Raw genomic sequence first — 21,602 nt, 5'->3', positions numbered from 1 at the left:
CCTGGTCACCTGAGCCAGGTGCTCCAGGTGTTTCCCTATGTGGGTTCTATGTGCCCTCTTGTTGTACTTGAGCCTTGTTTGCTGTTTGCACATCAATGGGAGGAATTGACCCTGGGGGTGATTGGTTGTGAGGACTGGCCTGGACTTCAGTGGAGGAGCTGCTGTGCAGGGGCTGACTCTGTAGAGAAGGACTTGCTTTAGCAGGGCTCTGGTTCCTGCTTAGTCTGCCCTTAGGGTGTGTCATCCTTAGAGGCATTCAGGTGATGCTCCTGCTTGGTCTGAAGGCAGCCACAGGGCATGCCAGCCCCAGGGCCTCATGGGACTGGCCAAGTTTGGCCACAACCTGTGCCTTGCCTATGCCACCTGGCATAAGCCACAGTGCAATCCGCAGATGGATGCCACCTGTGCTGGGCTTGGAGGTGCCTCAAGAGTCCAAATTACAAACTGAGGCCAGCTGTTTGCTAATGCCAGGCTTGGAGCTGCTTAGCAAGATGTGCAGGACACACCAAAACCAAAGCCAGATGCTGCTTGTTTGGGTTTTGTGAACCTTTGAGAGATTTTGGGGAAAGTCCGCAGCATGAGCCAAGACATGCCATTTGTATGGAAAAGGCACTGGAAGTGGCTTGGGTGTGCCCAAATGTTGGGTGGGGTGGGGTCTCACGGAATTATCAGGGCGGGGCAAACAGTGTTAGGTTGATGAAGACACAGCTATGACAGCTGCCTAAATCTGCATGCTGGGAGAAGGTAGCGCTCAAAGAAACAATGGATTGTGCCAGCACTTCTGTCTAGAAGAAAGCTGCCCCTCCAGCCCTTCCTCAGATACTAGAAAATTCAGTTCCTCCCTGTATGCTTCTGGTGCCTTTTGAGCTGCTTCCCTAGTGCTGGAGCTCAGAGTGTGCGAGTCTATCAGCAAGTCTGTGTGCAGGCCCTTAAAGAGGAGTGACTGGGACTCCATCCACCCTTGTCTCACCTAGACACAATCTCTGCTGGTTTTCACAGGCAGAAGTTATGAGGACTTCTCTCCTCAGCACTGGAACCCTGAGTTGGGAAGCCTGGTGTGGGGATGGGACACCCCTCATGCCTCAGGGGTACTTCCAAAGCCAAGATATCCCTCCCAGTTTTTAAATGCCACACACAGTGTGCAACCAGCCCATTCTGCATCTCTGCCCCTCCTATCAGTCTCATGGTGGCTTCTTCTGTATGTCCTTAGAGGTAGGACTTCAGTTCAGCTAGACTTCAGGAGATTCTCAATGATGGTGGTTCTGTAGTTTAGTTGTAATTCTGATGTGATCATGAGAGTAGGCAAGCACAGCATTTACCTACTCCTCCATCTTCACTGGAAATTCCACCTTCATTTTTTTTTTTTTTAAATATTTTTTTATTGGGGAAGGGGAACAGGACTTTATTGGGGAACAGTGTGTACTTCCAGGACTTTTTTTTTTTTTTTCCCCAAGTCAAGTTGTTGTCCTTTCAATCTTAGTTGTGGAGGGTGCCGTTCAGCTTCAAGTTGTTGTCCTTCAGTCTTAGTTGTGGAGGGCACAGCTCAGCTCCAGGTCCAGTTGCCGTTGCTAGTTGCAGGGGGCACAGCCCACTATCCCTTGTGAGAGTCGAACCGGCAACCTTGTGGTTGAGAGGACGCACTCCAACCAACTGAGCCATCCGGGAGCTCAGCGGGAGCTCAGCTCAAGGTGCCGTGTTCAGTCTTAGTTGCAGGGGGCGGAGCCCACCATCCCTTGCAGGACTCGAGGAACTGAACTGGCAACCTCGTGGTTGAGAGCCCGTGCTCCAACCAACTGAGCCATCTTGGAGGCAGCTCAGCTCAAGGTGCCGTGTTCAATCTTAGTTGTGGGGGCGCTGCCCACCATCCCTTGCGGGACTCAAGGAATTGAACTGGCAACCTTGTGGTTGAGAGCCCACTGGCCCATGTGGGAATCGAACCAGCAGCCTTTGGAGTTAGGAGCATGGAGCTCTAACCGCCTGAGCCACCGGGCCGGCCCCCCCACCTTCATTTTTTAATCATCTTTTTTAAAGGTAGTTTCAGATTTAGAGAAAAATTGAGAAAATAACATCTTACATTAATATGATACACTTGTTATAATTAACAAATTAATATCGATACATTATTAACCAAAATCCATAATTTATTCAGAATTCCTTATTTTTACCTAATATCATTTTTCTGTTTCAGGATCCAATCCAGACTATCTGATTATGTTTAGTTGTCATGTCTCCTTAGGCTTTCTTGGATCTGAAAGTTTCTCAGACTTCTCCTTGTGTTTGATGTCCCTCACAGTTTTAAGGATTACTAGTCAGGTATATTGTAAGATGCCCCGCTATTGGAATTTGTCTGATGTTTTTCTCATGTTTATCCTGGGGTTATAGGTTTGGGGGAGAAAGATCACAGAGGTTAAGTACCACTGTCACCTTATCATTTCAAGGGTATATATTATCAAATGATTTGTGACTTGATATTGATGTTGATCATCTGGCTAACGTAGTGCTTGTCAGGTTTCTCCATCGTAAAGTTACTCATTTTCCTCATTTTCCATAATGTGCTCTTTAAAAGGAAGTCTATATGTGCAGCCCACACTTAAGTAATGGGGAGTTATGCTCCCCCTCCTTTAGGATGGAATATCTATTAATTATTTGAAGTTCTTATGCACAAGAGTTTGACTCTTCTATCCCATTATTAATTTTAAATTTTAAATTTATATCAAAATGAACTCACAGATATTTACTTTAAACTTTGGGTTATAACCCAATACAACTTTATTTTCTCGCTCAAGTTAGTCAAGCTTTGGCCATCGGGACCTTATTTAGTTGGTTCCTATGCCCCTTTGACATACCCCCATCAAAGTAGTTTCTTTCTTTTATCTTTTTTTTTTCAGCAGGTCCTTACTTTCTGGTACTACAAGATGCTTCAGATTCATCTTGAATATTTCCTGCCCCAGTCATAGAACATTGCATATCTCCAAGAGTTCTGGTTCCTTTTATTAGAGAATAGTATTAAAAACCAAGGTTTGGCTGCTAGGTGTGCTCATTGCTACTGGGGTGTCATTTCTGTTTGGCCCTCTCATCTGACAAAGGGAAAATGAATAATATATGTGTGTCTACAAACCCATGAATGTATATACACACGTCTATAAATACTGACATATATAATCGTCTGTAACTACATTAAGCTAAACATTGGTTCTTATTGATGTCTCTAACTCTAATCCATTATCACATAGATCATTCTAGCTCCCTCCCCTTGCTCATCTGTAAATTCCCACCCCAACAAAGAGAAACCTGCTCCTACCACCTGCCATCCATTACTTAATTGTTGAATTCCAGTATACATGTATAGCAGTATCAGATTATTAACCCATACTTCACAGGAAACAACAACTAGAGTATAGTACTTATATGCGGTTCCTTTTGCCTTTAGACTTACAGGCTCCATTCATTTCCAGTAACTTAGGTCAGCACCTTCCACCACCCCCATCTTTTTCAGTGAGGTTGTGTCATACATTTTTAATACAGTTAGATTCTGTTATCACAGTCTGCATTCCTTCCTAGGATCCCCTGACCTTCTAAATGGTTATTTTTTAAAATTTGCATATACTGTTTCACTCTTTATGCTGTACAGTTCTATGGGGTTTGACAAACGTATATTGTCATGTATCCACCATTACAGTATCATACAAAATAGTTTCTCCATCCTAAAAAACCCCATTTTTCATCTATTCATTCTTCCTCTCTCTCTCCAAGTCTTTGGCAACCATTGATTTTTTAATGTCTCTATAGTTTTGATTTTTCAAGAATGTCATATAATTGGAATCATGCAGTATGTAGCTTTTCCAATCTGGTTTCTATCATTTAGCAATATAAATTTAAGGTTCCTCCAAATCTTTCTGTGGCTTAATAACATTTCTTTTTATTGCTGAATAATATTTCATTGTACAGATGTACCACAGTTTGTTCATCTACCTATTGAAGAACATCTTTGTTATTTGTAGGTTTTGATGTTTAAGAATAAAGCTGTTATAGTAGACTGGGGGGGTTATCACTTTGTGAGGGGTGTAAATGTCTAATATTATGTTGTTTTGTACATCTGAAACTAATAAAAAAAGAATAAAACTTATAAATATTATCATGCAAGTTGTGTGTGTGTGTGTGTGTGTGTGTGTGTGTGTGTATAAGTTGACAAATTAAGTGGGTAAATATTATACCTACAAGCATGATTGCTGGATCATATAAGACTACATTACTTCAAAAGTAACTTTGTAAGAAACTGCTAAACTGTCTTCCCAACTAGCTGTACCATTTTCCATTCCTACCCGTAATAAGCAAGAGTTCCTGTTGCCCCATATGTCAGCATTTGGTATTATTGGTTTTTTGGATTGCAGTTATTTTAATAGGTGTGTAAGTGTCTCTTTGTTGTAATTTGCAATTCTCTAATGACAGATGATACTGAGCATCTTTTCATATGCTTACTTGCTATCTGTATATCTTATTTATTACCTTTATTTTTAAATAAGATTTGTACATGCTTACTACTTTGAGAAGAGTGTTATTTCAGGGAATGGGTGTTAATAGACATTCTGTAATGCATTTAGAGAAGTGTTTAAAAACATATGTAGTAAAAATGGTTATAAGAGCTGTATATTCATGCTACTTTGGGAACAGTGTTATTTCGTGGAATGGATGTCTTACCTTCATTTTTTGAAATACATTTTTGCTGGATATAGAATTCTTGGTTAGCAGTATAATTCTTTCAACACTTTGAATGTTATCCCACTGTCTTCTGGCCTCCATTGTTTCTGAGAAGAAGTGAGCTGTTAAACTTACTATGTTTCCCCTGTACTTGATGAGTCTCCTTTGATTGTGATAAGTCATTTTTCTCTTTTAGCTTTAAAGATTCTCTCTTTATCTGGCTTTCCATGATCTGACTATGTTGTGTCTAGGTATGGATTATTTTGTGTTCATCCTACTTAGAATTCACTGAGCATCTTGAATGTGTAGATTAATGTTTTTCATCAAATCTGGGATGATTTGGCCATTATTTCTTCAAGTATTTTTAATGCCCCTCTCTCTTCTTCTTCTGGGACTTCTATTATTTGTACATTGGTATGTTTAATGGTGTCCCACAAGTCTCTGAGGCTTTGTTCATTTTTCTTTATGGTTTCTCCTGTTATTCAAATTAGACAATTTCAACTAATCTAGCATCAAGTTTGCTGGTTATTTTCTTTTGTCAGCTCAAATGTGCTGTTGAGCCCTTCTGGCTAATTTTTCATTTCAGTTATTGTACTATTCAGCTTCATTTTTCCCACTTGGTTTTTCTAATTTCCATCTCTTTATTGATATGCTGTATTTGATGAGTAATTATCATCATACTTTACTTTTATTTTAAAATATGGTTTCCTTTAGTTCTTTGAATATATTTATAATTGCTTCTTTTAAAGTCTTTTTTCTGATAGGTCCAACATCTGCCCCCTCCTCACTGACCCCTGAGACAATTTCTATTGACTATTTTTCCCCCCCTGTGTATGGTTACACTTTCCTATTTCTTTTCATGCCTCTTTTATGTTGAAAACTGGACATTTTAGATAATATATTGTAGTAACTCTGGATTCTGATTCTCCCCACAACCTCCAGTGTTTGTTTTTATTGCTTTTTTGGTTTGGTTTTTAGTGACTTTCCTGGACTAATTTGATGAAGTCTGTCTCCCCCACAGCATGCAGTCACTGTTATCTCTACTCAGTTTTTTTCTTTTTGTTTTTATCTTTAAGCCTAAATTCCTAGGGGTCATCTTTGGGTCAGCAGAGCTTAGTGGTAAGTCAATGATTGGCCAATCATTTATTAATCCAGATTGATCCAGTAAGACTTCTTTGCTAATGGATCTGTGTATGGATTAAGAAAGCATTGTTTTAAACAATGCCTCTAGGCATGAGTTTTTCCATGCTTTGCTCCACATGAAATAAACCCCCTCAGGAAGTAGAGCTGTCAATCCTCACATCCTGCCTCACTGTGGTAGAATTAACAGGCCATGGAACTGGGTAGCTGGAGATGGGAGCAGCTCTAAGCTAAAACATCACAGACTTCTACTGTTGTTACTGAGGTTCAGTAATTTTTTTTGAATAAGTGCTTCTCAATTTGTTGTGTGCCTTTGGTCAATTTCCAAAGTCCTAAAAGGGTTGTTTTGGGCAGTTTTGTCTGGTTTTATTACTGCTTTTTTTTTGGGGGGGGGGGAGAATTTGTTGAGTTTCTCATTCAGCCATTCTGGAAATCGCTTCGAATATTTGACTTTTGTCCTTGTGTAACCCTTTTGAAAGAACCAAGGTTAACGTTGACTCAGAAAAGGGAGGAAAAAAGATAGGAACCCAAAATATAAAATGGAAAGCACCAAGCATAATCAAAGCCAAAGGTAAGTTTTGGCTTCCATTATGTCTAATCCCAAACTTCTAACAGAAGGTAAGTTGAGGTCACAGCTGAGTTCTTCTCCTAAACTCTGTAAGCAGAAGTTCTAGGTGATTGTGGAAAAATAGTTGTTCTTTTATTTTAGAGCCAAAGTTTCCTCACGAATCTTTATCCTATAGCTATCTGTTAATTTAAGCTAACTACCTTAGGCTTAAACATAGAGCACAATACAAAAGAAGATATGCAATCTCATCATTTTATGTTTTATGTTTTTTTTCTTCTAGCATCTAGAGGTGCTCTATGGAAATCTTGGAAAGAAAGAGTTATAAAGCGACCTGCAACAGCCCATGCTTTAAGACCAGATCAGATGATTAGTGACGACTTCGCAAGAAATATAAAGGTTTCAGAAATACAAGGTATGCTACAGGAACTCATAGGTACTGCAATGTTCAATAAATTGGAAAACAGTGCTATTAAATACATATCATCAACAATAGCAAACCTTTCTAAAGCACTGAGTGCACTAAATGATGAAGTAAAACTTATTAACTTCCAAAGTGCCAGTGTGTATATAAATGAGACCAATGAAAGAGAAAAAGAGCTCTCCCAGAAGATAATACAAGATCTCAGTGAAAAAAACGTAATGCTTCAGCAGAAACTTCAAGATGCAGAAGAAAAATGTGACCAACTTATTCGATCCAAAGTATCTTCAGTGTCACCCACATCAACCTTGAAAATATTATCTGAGCTTTCTCCACAATCACCCATGGCCATTAGCAAAGCTGATAAAGAAGACAGTATAGACAGTATTTTGGCTAAACAATTTGAAAATATTGTAGATGAGGCCCACAGAAAAGGGACCAGAGCCTCAGGGATCAAGTGGGACTCAGCTATGTCATATACAGCCCAAGTTGAAATGACTCCAGATTTAATTGGACAGCAATCCCCTTTACCTGAGAAAAAACAGAAAACACCTAAAAATATCACTGAAGATACGGTATTACTAAAGAAAGATGGTGTCTATCAGAAAGACGGGGCTGATGAGTATCAATCACCGAAAAGAAAGCATACAAAAAGAACATCTCTGCAGGGGACCTCTTTATCACATCTGAGTGAAGATAAAGGTAAAAAGATGGTCTCAGAACCCAAAGTTGATTACCAGTTTGAGCTACAAGCACTGGAAAAGAAGAGTAAAGAAATGAAATCCTTTTCTGAAGCCAAATCAAGGTCATCCCTTGAATCAAAAGATCAACGTGTCCCTACTGATTTCCCTTCTACTCACATAGAGAGCCCAGGTGGCAAAAGTGGAACAAGTAGTTTATGGGAACGAGTCAGGAAGCTCAAAACTGAATATTTACTTGGGAAAAGCCAAGTTTCTTCAGAGAATAAAGAGGAGCCCACCCCTGAGTCAATAGATGAGAGCGAAAGTGAGATCAGCACCACAGAGCCATTCAAGCTGACTGAACGGGATCATCCCTCTGAGATATTGAAAACAAAAGGAAAGAAATATCAAATCTCTCTAGAAACTACCAAAAGCAAAGAAGAAAAAACAGGAGAGAAGGACACATCAGTCATCACCAAGAAGTTCAAGTCTCATGAACTTGTTAAATCACAACCTAGAATAACTGAAGAGACTTCAGAATCTATCAGAGGTCTAGGAAGTTCACATGGCAAAAGTGAACAGAATAACCTGGAAGAATTTCAGAAAGCCATAATGGCTTTCCTGAAAGAGAAAACTGATCACATAGAAAAGCCTTTGGATGAAAAAACTGTGCCAGAAAAGGAGTTATTACTTCAAAAAGCAGAAGCAGAAAAATTAGAAATCATAAAGGCAAAAATAGAGGAATATTTCCAAAGTGTGGCTGAAACTGTGATAAAAATCTGGAGAAAATACAAAGATATAAAATACGCAGGACAAGTTAAAGAGAAACCTATGAAACAAAAAAAGGTAGTCTCATATATGCCAGGATTGCATGTTCAGAAGCCAACTAGTGAAAATTCTAAAATTAGCACCTTACTGTCAGATGAGAGCATGGACCCAGTAGTTCACAGTTTAATAGAAATGATTGTGACTGAAATAGAAAGTGAAAGAGATGCTCCAGTAGTCTCAATAGCAGGGATACACCACAAGGAAAAGGAAAAACAAAGACAGAAGGAATATCTGCAAGAGGGTCAAGAAAACAATTTTGATATAAATCTTAAAGACCAGTTGGAAGAAGAAAGGAATCTCTGGGAGAAGAGTTATAATATGATAAAAAAGAATTTGAAGAAGGAAAAAGCATGGTTCCAGATGGAGGAAGGAGAGAAAAAGCAACAGAAGAATCGGTGGCAGGAGGAAGAGGTGCGGGAGGAACAGCAAAAACAGAGGATAGAAAAGCAGAGTGAGAAAGATGTGCAGCAAAAGCAAATGGAAGACGAGGAAGAAGAGCGGCAGAAGCAAAAGCAACAGCAGCTGGAAGCATGGGAGCAAACAGTGAAAACGCAAGGGGTGCCCTTGGAGAAGAAGGGACAACAGATGAGACAGGTTCAGAAGGAAGTGAAACATCTACAGCTGGAAAGCAGTTGGGAGAGACAGGAGAAGCAGAAGCCAAGGAGAAAGGTAGAAGACCATAAAAGGCAGTGGCAGAAAAAAGGAAGGGATCCGATAAAGATGGAGGAGGAAAACTCGGAAGCACTAAAAGAGCTATTCAGCCACACCTCAGTGCCACTGTCTCCTAGGAGGAAAAAGAGATCGAAAGATGCATTCCAGTTATACAAACCACAAGAGTCCCACGGGAGTCTTCAGACATTAGAGAGTCTTGTTGAAGAAGAGCACCCCATACCAGTCACTCTTCCCACCCCCGCACAGGCTCCCTCACCTGGGCCCTATCCTATTTCTGGATGGTCTCCCACAAAGTCCATCGCTGTCACCGCTGAGCAGGCCCAAGCACTGGGAATCACTGTCACCCCTGAGCAGGTCCAGGCCCAGGGGATCATTCTCACCCCTCAACAGGCCCAAGCACTTGGAGTCACCATCACCCCTGAGCAGGCCCAAGCACTTGGAGTCACCATCACCCCTGAGCAGGCCCAGGCGCTTGGGGTCACCGTCACCCCTCAGCAGGCCCAGGCGCTTGGGGTCACCGTCACCCCTCAGCAGGCCCAGGCGCTTGGGGTCACTGTCACCCCTCAGCAGGCCCAGGCGCTTGGGGTCACTGTCACCCCTCAGCAGGCCCAGGCGCTTGGGGTCACTGTCACCCCTCAGCAGGCCCAGGCGCTTGGGGTCACTGTCACCCCTCAGCAGGCCCAGGCGCTTGGGGTCACTGTCACCCCTCAGCAGGCCCAGGCGCTTGGGGTCACTGTCACCCCTCAGCAGGCCCAGGCGCTTGGGGTCACTGTCACCCCTCAGCAGGCCCAGGCGTTTGGGGTCACTGTCACCCCTCAGCAGGCCCAGGCACAGGGCATCACTCTTACTGCTGAGCAGTTCAAGGCACTGGTGGTCTCTCTCACTCCTGAAAAATCGCAGCGTCTGGGACTCATACTCACACATGAGCAAGTCCAAGCATTGAGGTCTCCTCTCTCTCTTGAACAAGACTGGACACTGAGAGGCCCTATTACCCCTAGCCAGGACCAGACACTGAAGGCATCGGTCACTTCTGAACAGACCTGGGCAACGCAGATCCCTGTAACCACAAAACAGGCCCAGAAATCTGGTGTCCCTATAACTCCAGGACAGGATGAGGCATTGGGAGTCACACCACAGCAGACCCAGGCATTGCAGGACCTTCTTCCAGAACAGGCACAGGCACTGGAGTTGACTTGTACTCCTGAGAAAGTGCAGACTTTGGGTATCACATGTATCCCTGAACAAACCCAAGCAGTGGGTACCACCCTCACCCCTGAGCAGGAACAAGCTTTAGGGGTCCCTCTTACCCTTGACCAGGCTCAGGCATTAGAGACCTCTCTCACAGAAAAACAGGCCTGGAAACTGGGGGTCTCTATCACTCCAGAAATAGTTCAAGAAGTATCAAACGTTCTTACTCTTAAGCAGAACCAAGCATTGGGAGTCCCTATTGCCCCCCCAAAAGCCTGGATGTCAGCTGTCACTCTTACGCCTGAACAGACCCAGGCTTTGGGGGCCCCTCTCACCTCAGCACATTTCTTAGGCTCTCCCATTACCCCTGAGCAAGTCCAACCTTTGGGAGCCCCCTTTACCCCAGGACAGGCCCAGCCCATGGGTATTACTCGCATGTCTGAACAGGACCTAAAATCAAGAGTTCTTCCCACTAATGAGCAGCTCTCACCACTCAGGGCTGATCCCTCTTCAGGACATACCCTGGACGTTGGGATCTCTTCTATTGCCGATAAATCCATCAAACCAAGGGTTCCTCACATTACTAAGCAGTCCCTCATATTCACTCCTTCCACTCTTAGACCATCTCAAGAATCAAAGGCTTCTCTTCCCCCTGGGAAACCCATGACATCAAGAACTAGGCGACCCCTGGCATTGTCTGTTCGTACTGCTGAGAAGTCCTCAATTGAGGTCTCTTCTACTCCTTTGCAGATATCAAGGTCTCCTCTTACCCAAGCCCTCTTTGTCCCTGGGAAATCCCTAGGAATAGGGACTCCTTCTGACCCTAGGAAGCTCCCAGCACCACAGACTTTTCCTTCCTCTAGACAGACCCTGGTCTCTAAGAGTCAATCCACTTCTGTGCAGTTGCTAGCACCAGAGGTCCCTCCCACCCTGCCTGGGAAGCTCCCCATATCCGGGGCCCCTCCCACTCCAGGGCAGCCCCTTGCAATGGATTTCCTTCATAGCTCGAGGCAATTCCTCACATCTAGGGACTCTCTGCCTCCCCAGTCTTGTCTGATAGCAAAGGACCCTCTTGCCCCCAGGCAGCTCCTTATAGCTGGAGTCCCACCCACCACCTCACAGATTTCCACTGTCTGTGATCCTCTCTCTCCTGGAAAGCCCTTCATTCCTGGGGCTTCTTCCATCCACGGGGAGCTCATGGAATCTGGACCCTTAATCCCCTCTGAGCAGCCCCAGGCATTTCAGCCCTCTGCTGCCCACGAGCAATCTCCCTATCTACAAGCCCTTTCCAGCCTTGGGCAGCATCTGGCACCATGGACTCTTCCTGGGCAAGCTTCCCCACTACAGATCTCTTTCACCCCTGGGCATCCCCCAACACTATGGGCTCCCTCAACTCCTGCACAGCCCCAGAAGGATTTGTCCTCTGCTGTTTCTAAGAAAAGTAAGAAAAGATTGGAAACTATTTCTTCTCTGAAATTGCAATCAACATTGGTCCATCCCAGTGCTCCAAGCTTCAAGGTACCTCAAGCCCCTTTTACCACTAAGAAGTTCCAAATATCAGAGGTCTCTGACACTCCTGAAGAAACCCAGATACTCTCCGATCCTTTTGCCGTAGAACAGTTTAGAACGTTTCAGTCCTATCTCGCCAATTATAGGACACCAGTATCACAACTCCCCTACATTGATGCAGGGACTCTTCCCACTCTCATGAAGCCTATGACATTGCCGCCTGCTCTTATTACTCAACTACCCCAAACGTCACAGACCGCACCTTCTCTATGGGACCAGAAATCCCGATTCCCCCCTATAAACAAGCCATGTATACTGACTTCAGTTTCAGGTACCAAGAAACCCACGATAATGGTACCCTCTCCTTCCTCTTCCCAAGAGTTCAAAGAGCAGAGGTATTTTGTTGATGTGGTGGCTCAGAGAAAGAACCTGATACTCTTACATCAGGCCACAGAAACTTCTGGACTTCCTTCAGAACTACATGCAACAGCCAGGGATCTCATAATTGAGACCCTTCATACGAACACAGTTCGGCTGGGATACCTATTCCGCAAATACATTGCCTATAGGCTGATCCAGCGTGCAAGGTAGATGTCACTATTACATGTCCAGATTTCTGATTTAGTCCTGATTTCACATACCCTCCCTCATTGCCCTGTACGTCTATACATATTTGTCAGATCAGATGTTCTAAAGGTTCTCTTATGGAAGGTCTGTGTGATGGAAGCCCAGTTAAGACAGCAAAAGGAGATTTTTTAGGAATAAGAAGTGTCATATAACATGATCCGTTTCATCCATTTATATCGCTAGCAAATATTCTGAAATAAATTTTGTGGATCGTGGCTGATCTCCAAAACATCAGCTTCAAAAATTTAGAGGTGCTTCCAGTTATTCTGAATTTCTTACATCATGGATTCACCAGAAGATACAATGATTCTTAAAATGGGAGATGGCAGGTTATGCACAAGGTGTTGCCATGGCAACTTTGCTACTGGAGTGACCTGGAGGAAACACGTCCTGGTCCTGAACTTTAAAAACTGCAAATATCAGAAATAGGTCAGGGAGAATTGTATACTTGAAACTTATGTAATTTTACTAACCATTGTTGCCCCAATAAATTTAATTATAAAAAATATACATTAACAATGAAAAAAAGAAAAGAAAAAGAAATAGGTCAGGGAAAGTGACAATTGGCCTGCTATCCTAGCATTTGTGTTGGAGGTTATCAACCTGTTATTTTGGTGAAATTTTTAAACCTTAAGTTACAAGAAGCCAAACTAAAACCTCTAATAGAAGAGGTTGTCATTAATTATAGGGACAACTATATGTTATTTATTCAACAGATATTTACCGAATGCCTACTATGTGCCAAGCATTGTTCTAGATGCTAGAGATACAGCAGTGAATAAACCAAACTACCCTGTTCTCATTAAATTTACATTTTTGAGGACAGAATTCATTTGAAAACTAAGGACTAGAACAAGGTGCAAAAGAAAGACTTTCCCAAGATAGAATCAGAACTTTTAATTTCAAAACTTAAGTAATCTGAGATTTGTTGGAAAATGTTTTACTCTATACCTGTCTTTAGTTTTCTCTTTCCAAACTGAGTATTCCTAGTCTTTTAAATGTTTTTACACTTTAATATCTTTATCCACTTGAGAATCTTAAATAACATGTACTTCGTCATTCTCCAGTTCTCTTATGTCTTTTTCCTGTGTTATACTTAAATAAAAATAAAAAAAAGGAGTACATTCACCTGGTACGATATTTAAAAAATACAAATGGTTGAGTGAAAAGTCTCTCTAATATTCCTATCCCTGGCCATTAGGTCCCTCCCCCAGGGTTACTAACGTATGTCCATCCAGAAAAATTCTCTGCATATATACAAAAGTATATATGCTACTTAATCCCCCTTTTTACATGTTTTAAAGTTCTGACGTTTGATTTTCATACCTTAGATATTAGGTATTAGCTAACTTGGGTATTAGTACATAAAAAGCCTATTCATTTTATAGCTCCATAGTATTCAAAGTCTGGATTTACCAGAATTTACTTAACCTCTGATGGATATTTATGTTGTTTTAAATATTTTGCATTATAAAAATATACTCTATGAACAATCTTGTATACGTACACACATATGAGGTCAATCAAATTCGAGAACTCATCCTAGAAAAAGTGTTACATACCTCATTGCTGTATATTACTCTGGTCATCTTTGAAGTACTCCCCTTTGGAAACTATGCACCGACGCCAGTGCCTAGTCTACCCTTCAAAGCAATTTTGGAACTCTTTTTCTGGAATGGCCATCAGAGCTGTGGTCATATTACCCTCGATGTTCTGAATTCATCAAAATGTCTTCCTTTCAATATTTCCTTTATCTCCAGGTAAAAAAAGAAGTCATTGGGGGCCAGATCAGGTGAGTGTGGAGGGTGTTCCAATACAGTTATTTGTTTACTGGCTAAAAACTCCCTCATAGACATTGCCATGTGAGCTGGTGCATTGTCGTGATGCAAGAGCCATGAATTATTGGTGAAAATTTCAGGTTGTTTTCATCTAACTTTTTCACGTAGCCTTTTCTCACAGCACTTCCAAATAGTAAATTTGGTTAACTGTTTGTCCAGTTGGTACAAATTCATAATGAATAATCCCTCTGATATCAAAAAAGGTTAGCAATATCATTGCAACAAGTTTGTGAACATAATTCTCAGACCTCGTATATGTATGTCTATTCCTAGAAGTAGAATTTCTGGATCAAAGCGTAAGTATTTTGTAATTGTGATATATTTTTGTCAAATTATTTCCAAAGAGGTTGTGACAACTTACATATTAATCAGTGTTTTATAAAAGAGTATTTTCCCACATCAAGACTAACATGAACTATTACCAGCCAATACGGTAGATGAAACATGGCATTTCACTGTTTTAATTATCATTATTTTTACTATGGGTGAGGTTAAACATCTTTTCATAGACTTAAAGCCATCTGTTATTTCATTTTCTGTGAAGACTCTATTAAAATACTTTGCCCAGGGCCGGCCCGGTGGCTCAGGCAGTTAGAGCTCCGTGCTCCTAGCTCCGAAGGCTGCCGGTTCGATTCCCCCATAGGCCAGTGGGCTCGCAACCACAAGGTTGCCAGTTCAATTCCTCGAGTCCCGCAAGAGATGGTGGGCTCTGCCCCCTGCAACTAAGAACCTTGAACACAGCACGTTGAGCTGAGCTGCCTCCCAGATGGCTCAGTTGTTGGTTGGAGCGTGGGCTCTCAACCACAAGGTTGCCAGTTCAATTCCTCCAGTCCCGCAAGGGATGGAAGGCAGCACCCCCTGCAACTAAGATTGAACACAGCACCTTGAGCTGAGCTGCCTCCTGAACCGCTCAGTTGGTTGGAGCATGTCCTCTCAACCACAAAGGTTGCCGGTTCAACTCCTGCAAGGGATGGTGGGCTGCGCCCCCGGCAACTAGCAACGGCAACTGGACCTGGAGCTGAGCTGCACCCTCCACAACTAAGACTGAAAGGACAACTTGAAGCTGAATGGCACCTTCCACAACTAAGATTGAAAGGACAACAACTTGACTTGGAAAAAAGTCCTGGAAGTACACACTGTTCCCCAATAAAGTCCTGTTCCCCTTCCCCAATATAAAAAAAAAATACTTTGCCCATTTTTCAATTGGGTTGTCAAGCTGCTTTTTAAAATTGATTTGGGGGACCTATTCAAATATTTGGAAAATTAGCCCATCTGTGACAAAATTCCCCTCCCCCCGTTTGTGTTTTGTCTATGCTTTTGGTGGTTTTTGCTTTGTAGAAAATTTTGATTTTATGTGTTTACATCAATATATTTTAATGCTTTGTACCTTATTTAGAAAGCCCCTTTCCACTGCAAGAAATATAAAACAAATCCTTTCTAAGTTTCTTTTACTACTCTTATGGTTGGTTATTAGTTTTTTTTGTTGTTTGTTTGTTTGTTTTACATTTAAGTCTTTGATTCACAACTTTCTGTTGTGAGATACGGATCTGGCTTTTTTTTTTCCACATGGCTACCCAGTTGCCCCATGGCTTCTTACAAAAAAATCTACCTTTTCCCCTACTGACTTGAATGTACCTTCATCATACATTCTTGTACCAATTAGGCCCATATTTGGACTTTCTATTATTTTTTACTGATTGCATATAGATGAGTCACTTCTATTCCGTGTTATTTATTGTAGTTTAATTTTTATGATGCTGAGTCTTTGTGCTATTCATTAGTACTACTTGCCAGTATTTGTCAATGATATGTGAGCACAATTTATGTGTGTCATTTCTATGCTGAGTTTGTCATTGTCGGTTTGAGACCCTCCAGAGTCTCCTTTTCCTCGGGCATGATAACTTACAATGTTCATGGTGATAGCTGTTCTGTTAGCCATGTTCCTGAGAATATACAATGAAGCTCTCCCTGCTGAGCCCTAATGGATTTGTAATATGAACAAGTAAAGTTTTATTTTTAGCCACTGAGATTTGGGGGTTATTTGTTCAAACAGCAAAACCTAGCTTATTTTCACTGCTACAGTCTTCCTATCCAAGAATATGGTACACTTTTCTTTTTGTTCAAGCTGTGTGTGTGTGTGTGTGTGTGTGTGTGTGTGCTTCAGGAGCGTTTCAAAGTTTTCATTTAGCTCTTGCATATTCTTCCATAAGTGTATATCCTGGTAGTTTTTATTTTTGTTGTTACCATTGTAAATGGACTCTCTTCTTCTATGATGTTTTCTAACTTGTTATTTGTATAAATGAAGGCCAGATTTCTCTGTATCAATTTTGTATACAGCCATCTTACTCAAGCATGTGAAAGTTTTTCAATTAATATTCTTGATTTTTCCATGTATATAATCATGTAACCTGGAAATAATAATTTTTTACATCTATTATAGATTTTCCAGTTTTTAAACATGAAATTTCTGTCTCTTGACTACCTGAATTCATTAGTACCTCTAGGACTGTGTTAAAAAAATATTGATGTTATGGCTACAAGGCCATCTTTACCCATTTGACTGCCCTGAATAACAGCTGTGAGTACCTTTCCCATGCCCCATGTTATTTTTTTCTAACAAAAGTTCATATTCAAGAATCTTTAAATGGATCACTTATGTTTAAAGTCTCCTTTCTGAAAAAGTTGCAAAATGTCTTTAAACTTAGTCAATTTCTTTTCTTTTGTTATTTTCTGTGTAACTCAGGTTGCCAAAATCTAAGTCCTTTTTATTGCTCATTATTAAAAAATAAGTATAAATTGGTTAAAAAGGTAGTGACTATCTTTCTAGTATTTGTCAGTAAGAAAAATGCTGACTTTTGGGTTAAAGTACATTTTTATCATATTAAAGAACCTATTTGCTCCTATTTCATTATGTTTTTTCAAAATCAAGAATGGATGTTGAATTTTGTTAAATTTGTTAAATGTGATTTCAGCACACCATTTGCATGTGTATTAAATAAAATATGATTTCTCCTCAGATCTATTAATGATTAATTATATTAAGCCATCATTGCATTCCTGGAGTAAATCCTATTTGTCCTTGGTATAGCCTTCTTTAAATGTGTTATGGAATTTGTTTGCTGATATTTTATTTAGGATTTTTTTGCATTGATATTAATTAGTAAGTTCGATTGGTGGTTTCCTTCTTTTGGTGCTATCTTTGTCAAATTTTGGTATAATTTTAAGCTTATATTAAAAAATGTAGAATCTTATCTTTTTCTATGCTCAGGAATAGTTTAATAGTAAATTAGCTTTTTTTTAAGGTTTGGCAGATGTCACCTGTGATATTACATAGGCTTGGTACTTTTGGGGGAGAGTTCTTTGACCACTTTCTCAATTTTTTATGGCAATTAGTTTGTTTAGAGTTGTTGAAGATTTTGAAGACCTAAGTGACATGATCTGACCTGTTTCAGTAAAATCATTTAAAAATTGAAATATATAGATGAACATTTTGTAACAATATTTAACTTATACAACTGTAACTTTAATCCCATCAAGGATCAATTAATTTTTGTCAGAAAGCTCTTCTTTCATAGTTAATGTTATAATAATCAAATCACCAACAGGTATAATAAGGAATAAAATATTAATAGATTAAAGATTCCATAACAAGGATGGCTAAGTCAAGAAGATTCTAACATTTTATGGGAGAGAAAACATAAAATATAATAATATTAACTATTTTTGACTAGTATAAAAGATGGTTATAAGAATGCTACCCACTTGCTTCATTGAGAACAGTGTTATTTATGGGAATGGATTTAACAGGCATTTTGTAAAGCATGTACAGAAGTGATTAAAAATGCATGTAATGAAGATGGTTATAACAGTGAAAAAAACAAAAATAAAAATCACGTACAGGATATGGAAAAAACCCAATGCTATTGGAAAAATAATTTAATTAAAATACATTAAATTAATTCAGAAAGTTGATACATTTAAGTATTAAATGATCCATACATACAGTAGGTTCTAAACTATGAATTATAACCCACAAGAAACCTAAGAGTTATTCCCCCTATGTGTAAGTATGTGTGTGTGTATATATATATATATATGTATATACATACATATATATATGTAAAGTACATACATTCAGAAAAATATCTTCAATGGGTTCCCATTGCCTAACTCCCCCCCAAAAAAAAATCCAAACTCCTAAATATACCTTTTAAGGCCTTTCATAATCCAGCCATTCCAGTCTCCTCCCCCACTATATCCTTTCACATATCTGTGATCTAAAAGTCCCAGACTGCTCTCCACTCCCAAAATGTAACTTTCATTGTCTTGCATTTGTTTATAGAATTCCCTTAACTTGGAATTCCTCATCCCTTTTTTCCCAACCTGGAATTCCTCTCATCCTCTTTTTCCCAAGTAAGATTTACCTGAGATTCTGTTTAAAATACAGATCCTGAAGCCTACCACCAAGATTTTTATTCAAATGATCTGGAGAAGCACTTGGGAATCTGTATGTTCAAGAAATGCCCCTGCCCCACAAATGATTCGGTCCAAGTGATCAGGGTCCATCCTTTGAGAAATACTGGTGTTGTGGAAAGAGAGAAAATTTGGGTTTGCTTCCAAAATCTGCTATTTATTAATTATGTGACTTTAGAATGTTATTTAACTTTGCTCAGATTCCTTTTCCTCTCCTGGAGCAGGGGATGGTGAAACACTATCAGTTTAGGAGACCACAACATGGTGGGACACATTATAGTAAAGAGAGAGTCCATTTTATGACTTTTCCTCAAGATCATGTTCAACATCTTCCTATGAAGCTCTCTTTATTCCTTTTATTAGAATTAATTATGTGTTCCTATTTGCTCAGACAGCATGTTTACATTTTATGTAGCATTTATTTCATTCTCTCTTTGACACGGTTAATTTATTAGTCTCCTATTCTGGCTAGTAAGTGCTTGGAAGGCAAAGACACTGTCTTTTTCACAATTGTATTAAGTACCTTCTGTGTCTTGTACATATCGATACTAAAATTTTAATGTATTATAATAAAGAACACTATTATAACATTAAATTCTTGGAAGAGTTAATGAAAATTTGACAGATTTTGAAATTTTAGTCATGTAGGGAACTAGATTAAGATGTCATCGGGGCAGCCAGTTGGCCCCATTGGTTAGAGCACAGTGCTCATAACACCAAGGTCACAGGTTCAATTTTCACATGGGCCAGAGAGCTGCACCCTCCACAACTAGAGTGAAAACAATGACTTGACTTGGAGCTGATGGGTCCTGGAAAAACACGCTGTTCCTCAATATTCCCCAATAAAAATAAAAAAATTAAAAGATCTCATTAAGCAAGCCTCCCACTCTGTCCCATCCCTCTCTATTTACTAAGGATGAGATGAGATTGAAGTAACTGAGGCCAAGTTTGCTGAGTTAAGGTCAGTAATTATATCAATCTAATTCTTGTTAATTTTATCAAGAAACAACATAATCAAACGATTACAAGCCATCCAAAACAGTGGGAAAGGTTATGAGATGCAGAACCTCTATATCATGCTGAGCAGAATTGATGACTACCAGAAAAATGTGATGGCGGTCTGGACCAAGAAGCAGATGTCTCTAGAGCAGAAACGGAATCAGTGCCTGAGGAAAATGATGTTCTTATTCAGCCAGGTAACTTGTTTCCTATTTCCTCTCCCCAGTGTGTAATAAGGAAAAAGAAAGTAGTAAGCTTTGAAAATAATATTTACCTGGAGATACCATGTATATTGGTTTCCTAGGGCTACTGTAACAAATTACCACAAACTTATGGTTTAAAACAACAGAAAGTTATGCTCTTACAGTTCTGGAGGCCAGTTTGTGAAATTGAGTGAGGTTGGTTCCTTCTGGAGGCTCTGAGGGAGAACATTTATTCCATGTCTCTCTCCTAAGTTCTGGTAGCAGTAGACAATCCTGGGCATTCCTTAACTTATAGCTGCATAACTCCAACCTTTGCCTCTGTCCTTCCCATGGCCTTCTTCTCAGTGTCACGTCTTCTCTTCTGTCTCTTATAAAACCATGTGTCATGGATTTAGGACCCACCTGATTAATGCAGGATGATCTCATCTTGAGATCCTTAATTACATCTGTAAAGACCCTTTTTTCCAAATAAGGTCACATTCACAGGTTCTAGGTGACCATATCTTCTGGGGTGTTCACCATGCAACCCACTACACCGTGAATTCAGTAAAACTCCTAAATTGACAACAGTAATATTGGCTGGACTCTCTAGATGAGGAAAAATTAGAACAGGAGAGACTTCCAAAAACGTTCAACTTCTTCCTAGTCACCCCGCATCTACTAGCCTCTAAATATGAAAACTCCTAAAGTCACTACTCTCCAACTGATTCACGGTTGTTACTTCTCAAAACTATCAGATAACAAGTTTTGATGAGTTTACAAGAAAGGAGACTAAGATTTATTTAACTTGCTTACATAGCACCAGGCACAGAAGATCCTGTTAAATTCTGACAATCCCCTCATTATGGCCCAGAGCCCCCTCTGAGATAACCATCAGTATGCTTTTGGGAGTGATAGTAACCTTCCAAAAAGTTATAGAGCTGAGATTAGAGTTCTTTGCTTTGGGATTACATGCTCCCATTACATGTTCTAGCATGGAGTTCTGGAGCATTCTTGGCGTTCTAGGAACATTTTATATCTATATGTCCTTTCTTTCACTAAATTAATTAATTAATTTGATTAATTAACAAGACCAGTTTATTTGCTACTTTAGAAGGTGCAGAGACTTCTCATCATGGCCTGATTCAAATCAGACATATTCTAAATTTTCCAGAAGAGTTACACTTTGAATGTTAGAAAATGGATATTTCTGACAGTTTTTGGTTTGAAAAATATGGCCAAAGTAAATGAAATAAAGCAAGATGCGTTGGCAGTGCCACGAGCTGTCTAGCAGGATTCACAATGTCCAGGGCATTTCCGAAGATGACAAAGGGTCTGGGGTCAGCGAAGCCATAATCTAGATGAAAAGGTGGATATCAAGGCATAAAGAAGGGAGAGGAAAAAGCAAAAGGGAGAAGAGGGTAGAAACTAATAAATACCTTATGTGGAGTCAGGGGGGTGGTCAAGAAGTTGGTTCTGCTACCACATCATGTTTGTTCCAAGCAGCTTCACTACATACTAGCTAAGAGGCCTTGGGCAAGCCACTTAAACTTTCTGAGTTCCAGATCTCCACATGGAAGACAAGGATAATAATAATACCTCTCTCATAAGGTTGTTGTAAATACCAAATGAGTTAATATATAGAAAACACCTGACATTCAGTAAGTATTCAGTAAATGTTAGCTATCATTCCATTTGCATAGTGCTTCACAATTTATGAAGTGCTTACATATATATTATCTTATACAACTCTCATAACAGCCTTGTGTTATTATTCTTATC

The 21,602-nt window shown here is 40.1% G+C and overlaps 1 protein-coding gene and 1 long non-coding RNA gene across 4 annotated transcripts in view; one reads left to right on the top strand and one right to left on the bottom strand.

Moving 5' to 3' along the window:
• LOC141570099 (uncharacterized) overlaps window positions 1–21,602 on the bottom strand; it is a 65,919-nt gene that overhangs the window by 13,517 nt on the left and 30,800 nt on the right. The window lies entirely within an intron of this gene.
• Window positions 1–21,602, top strand: part of FAM186A (family with sequence similarity 186 member A) — a 47,938-nt gene that overhangs the window by 21,352 nt on the left and 4,984 nt on the right. The window contains exons 4-5 of one of the 2 annotated variants that reach the window (XM_074324893.2): window positions 6,687–12,288; window positions 19,643–19,835. In XM_074324893.2, coding sequence (XP_074180994.2) covers window positions 6,687–12,288; window positions 19,643–19,835 — 5,795 coding nt within the window. Of the gene's footprint in view, window positions 1–6,686; window positions 19,836–21,602 lie in introns of those variants that run through there. The other variant, XM_088799309.1, reaches the window with a different exon arrangement.

Source organism: Rhinolophus sinicus, chromosome 1 (assembly GCF_057876585.1).
Source record: "Rhinolophus sinicus isolate RSI-liver-muscle chromosome 1, RSI-T2T, whole genome shotgun sequence".
NCBI classification, from domain to species: domain Eukaryota; kingdom Metazoa; phylum Chordata; class Mammalia; order Chiroptera; family Rhinolophidae; genus Rhinolophus; species Rhinolophus sinicus.
This window is presented reverse-complemented; position numbering and strand designations above follow the sequence as displayed.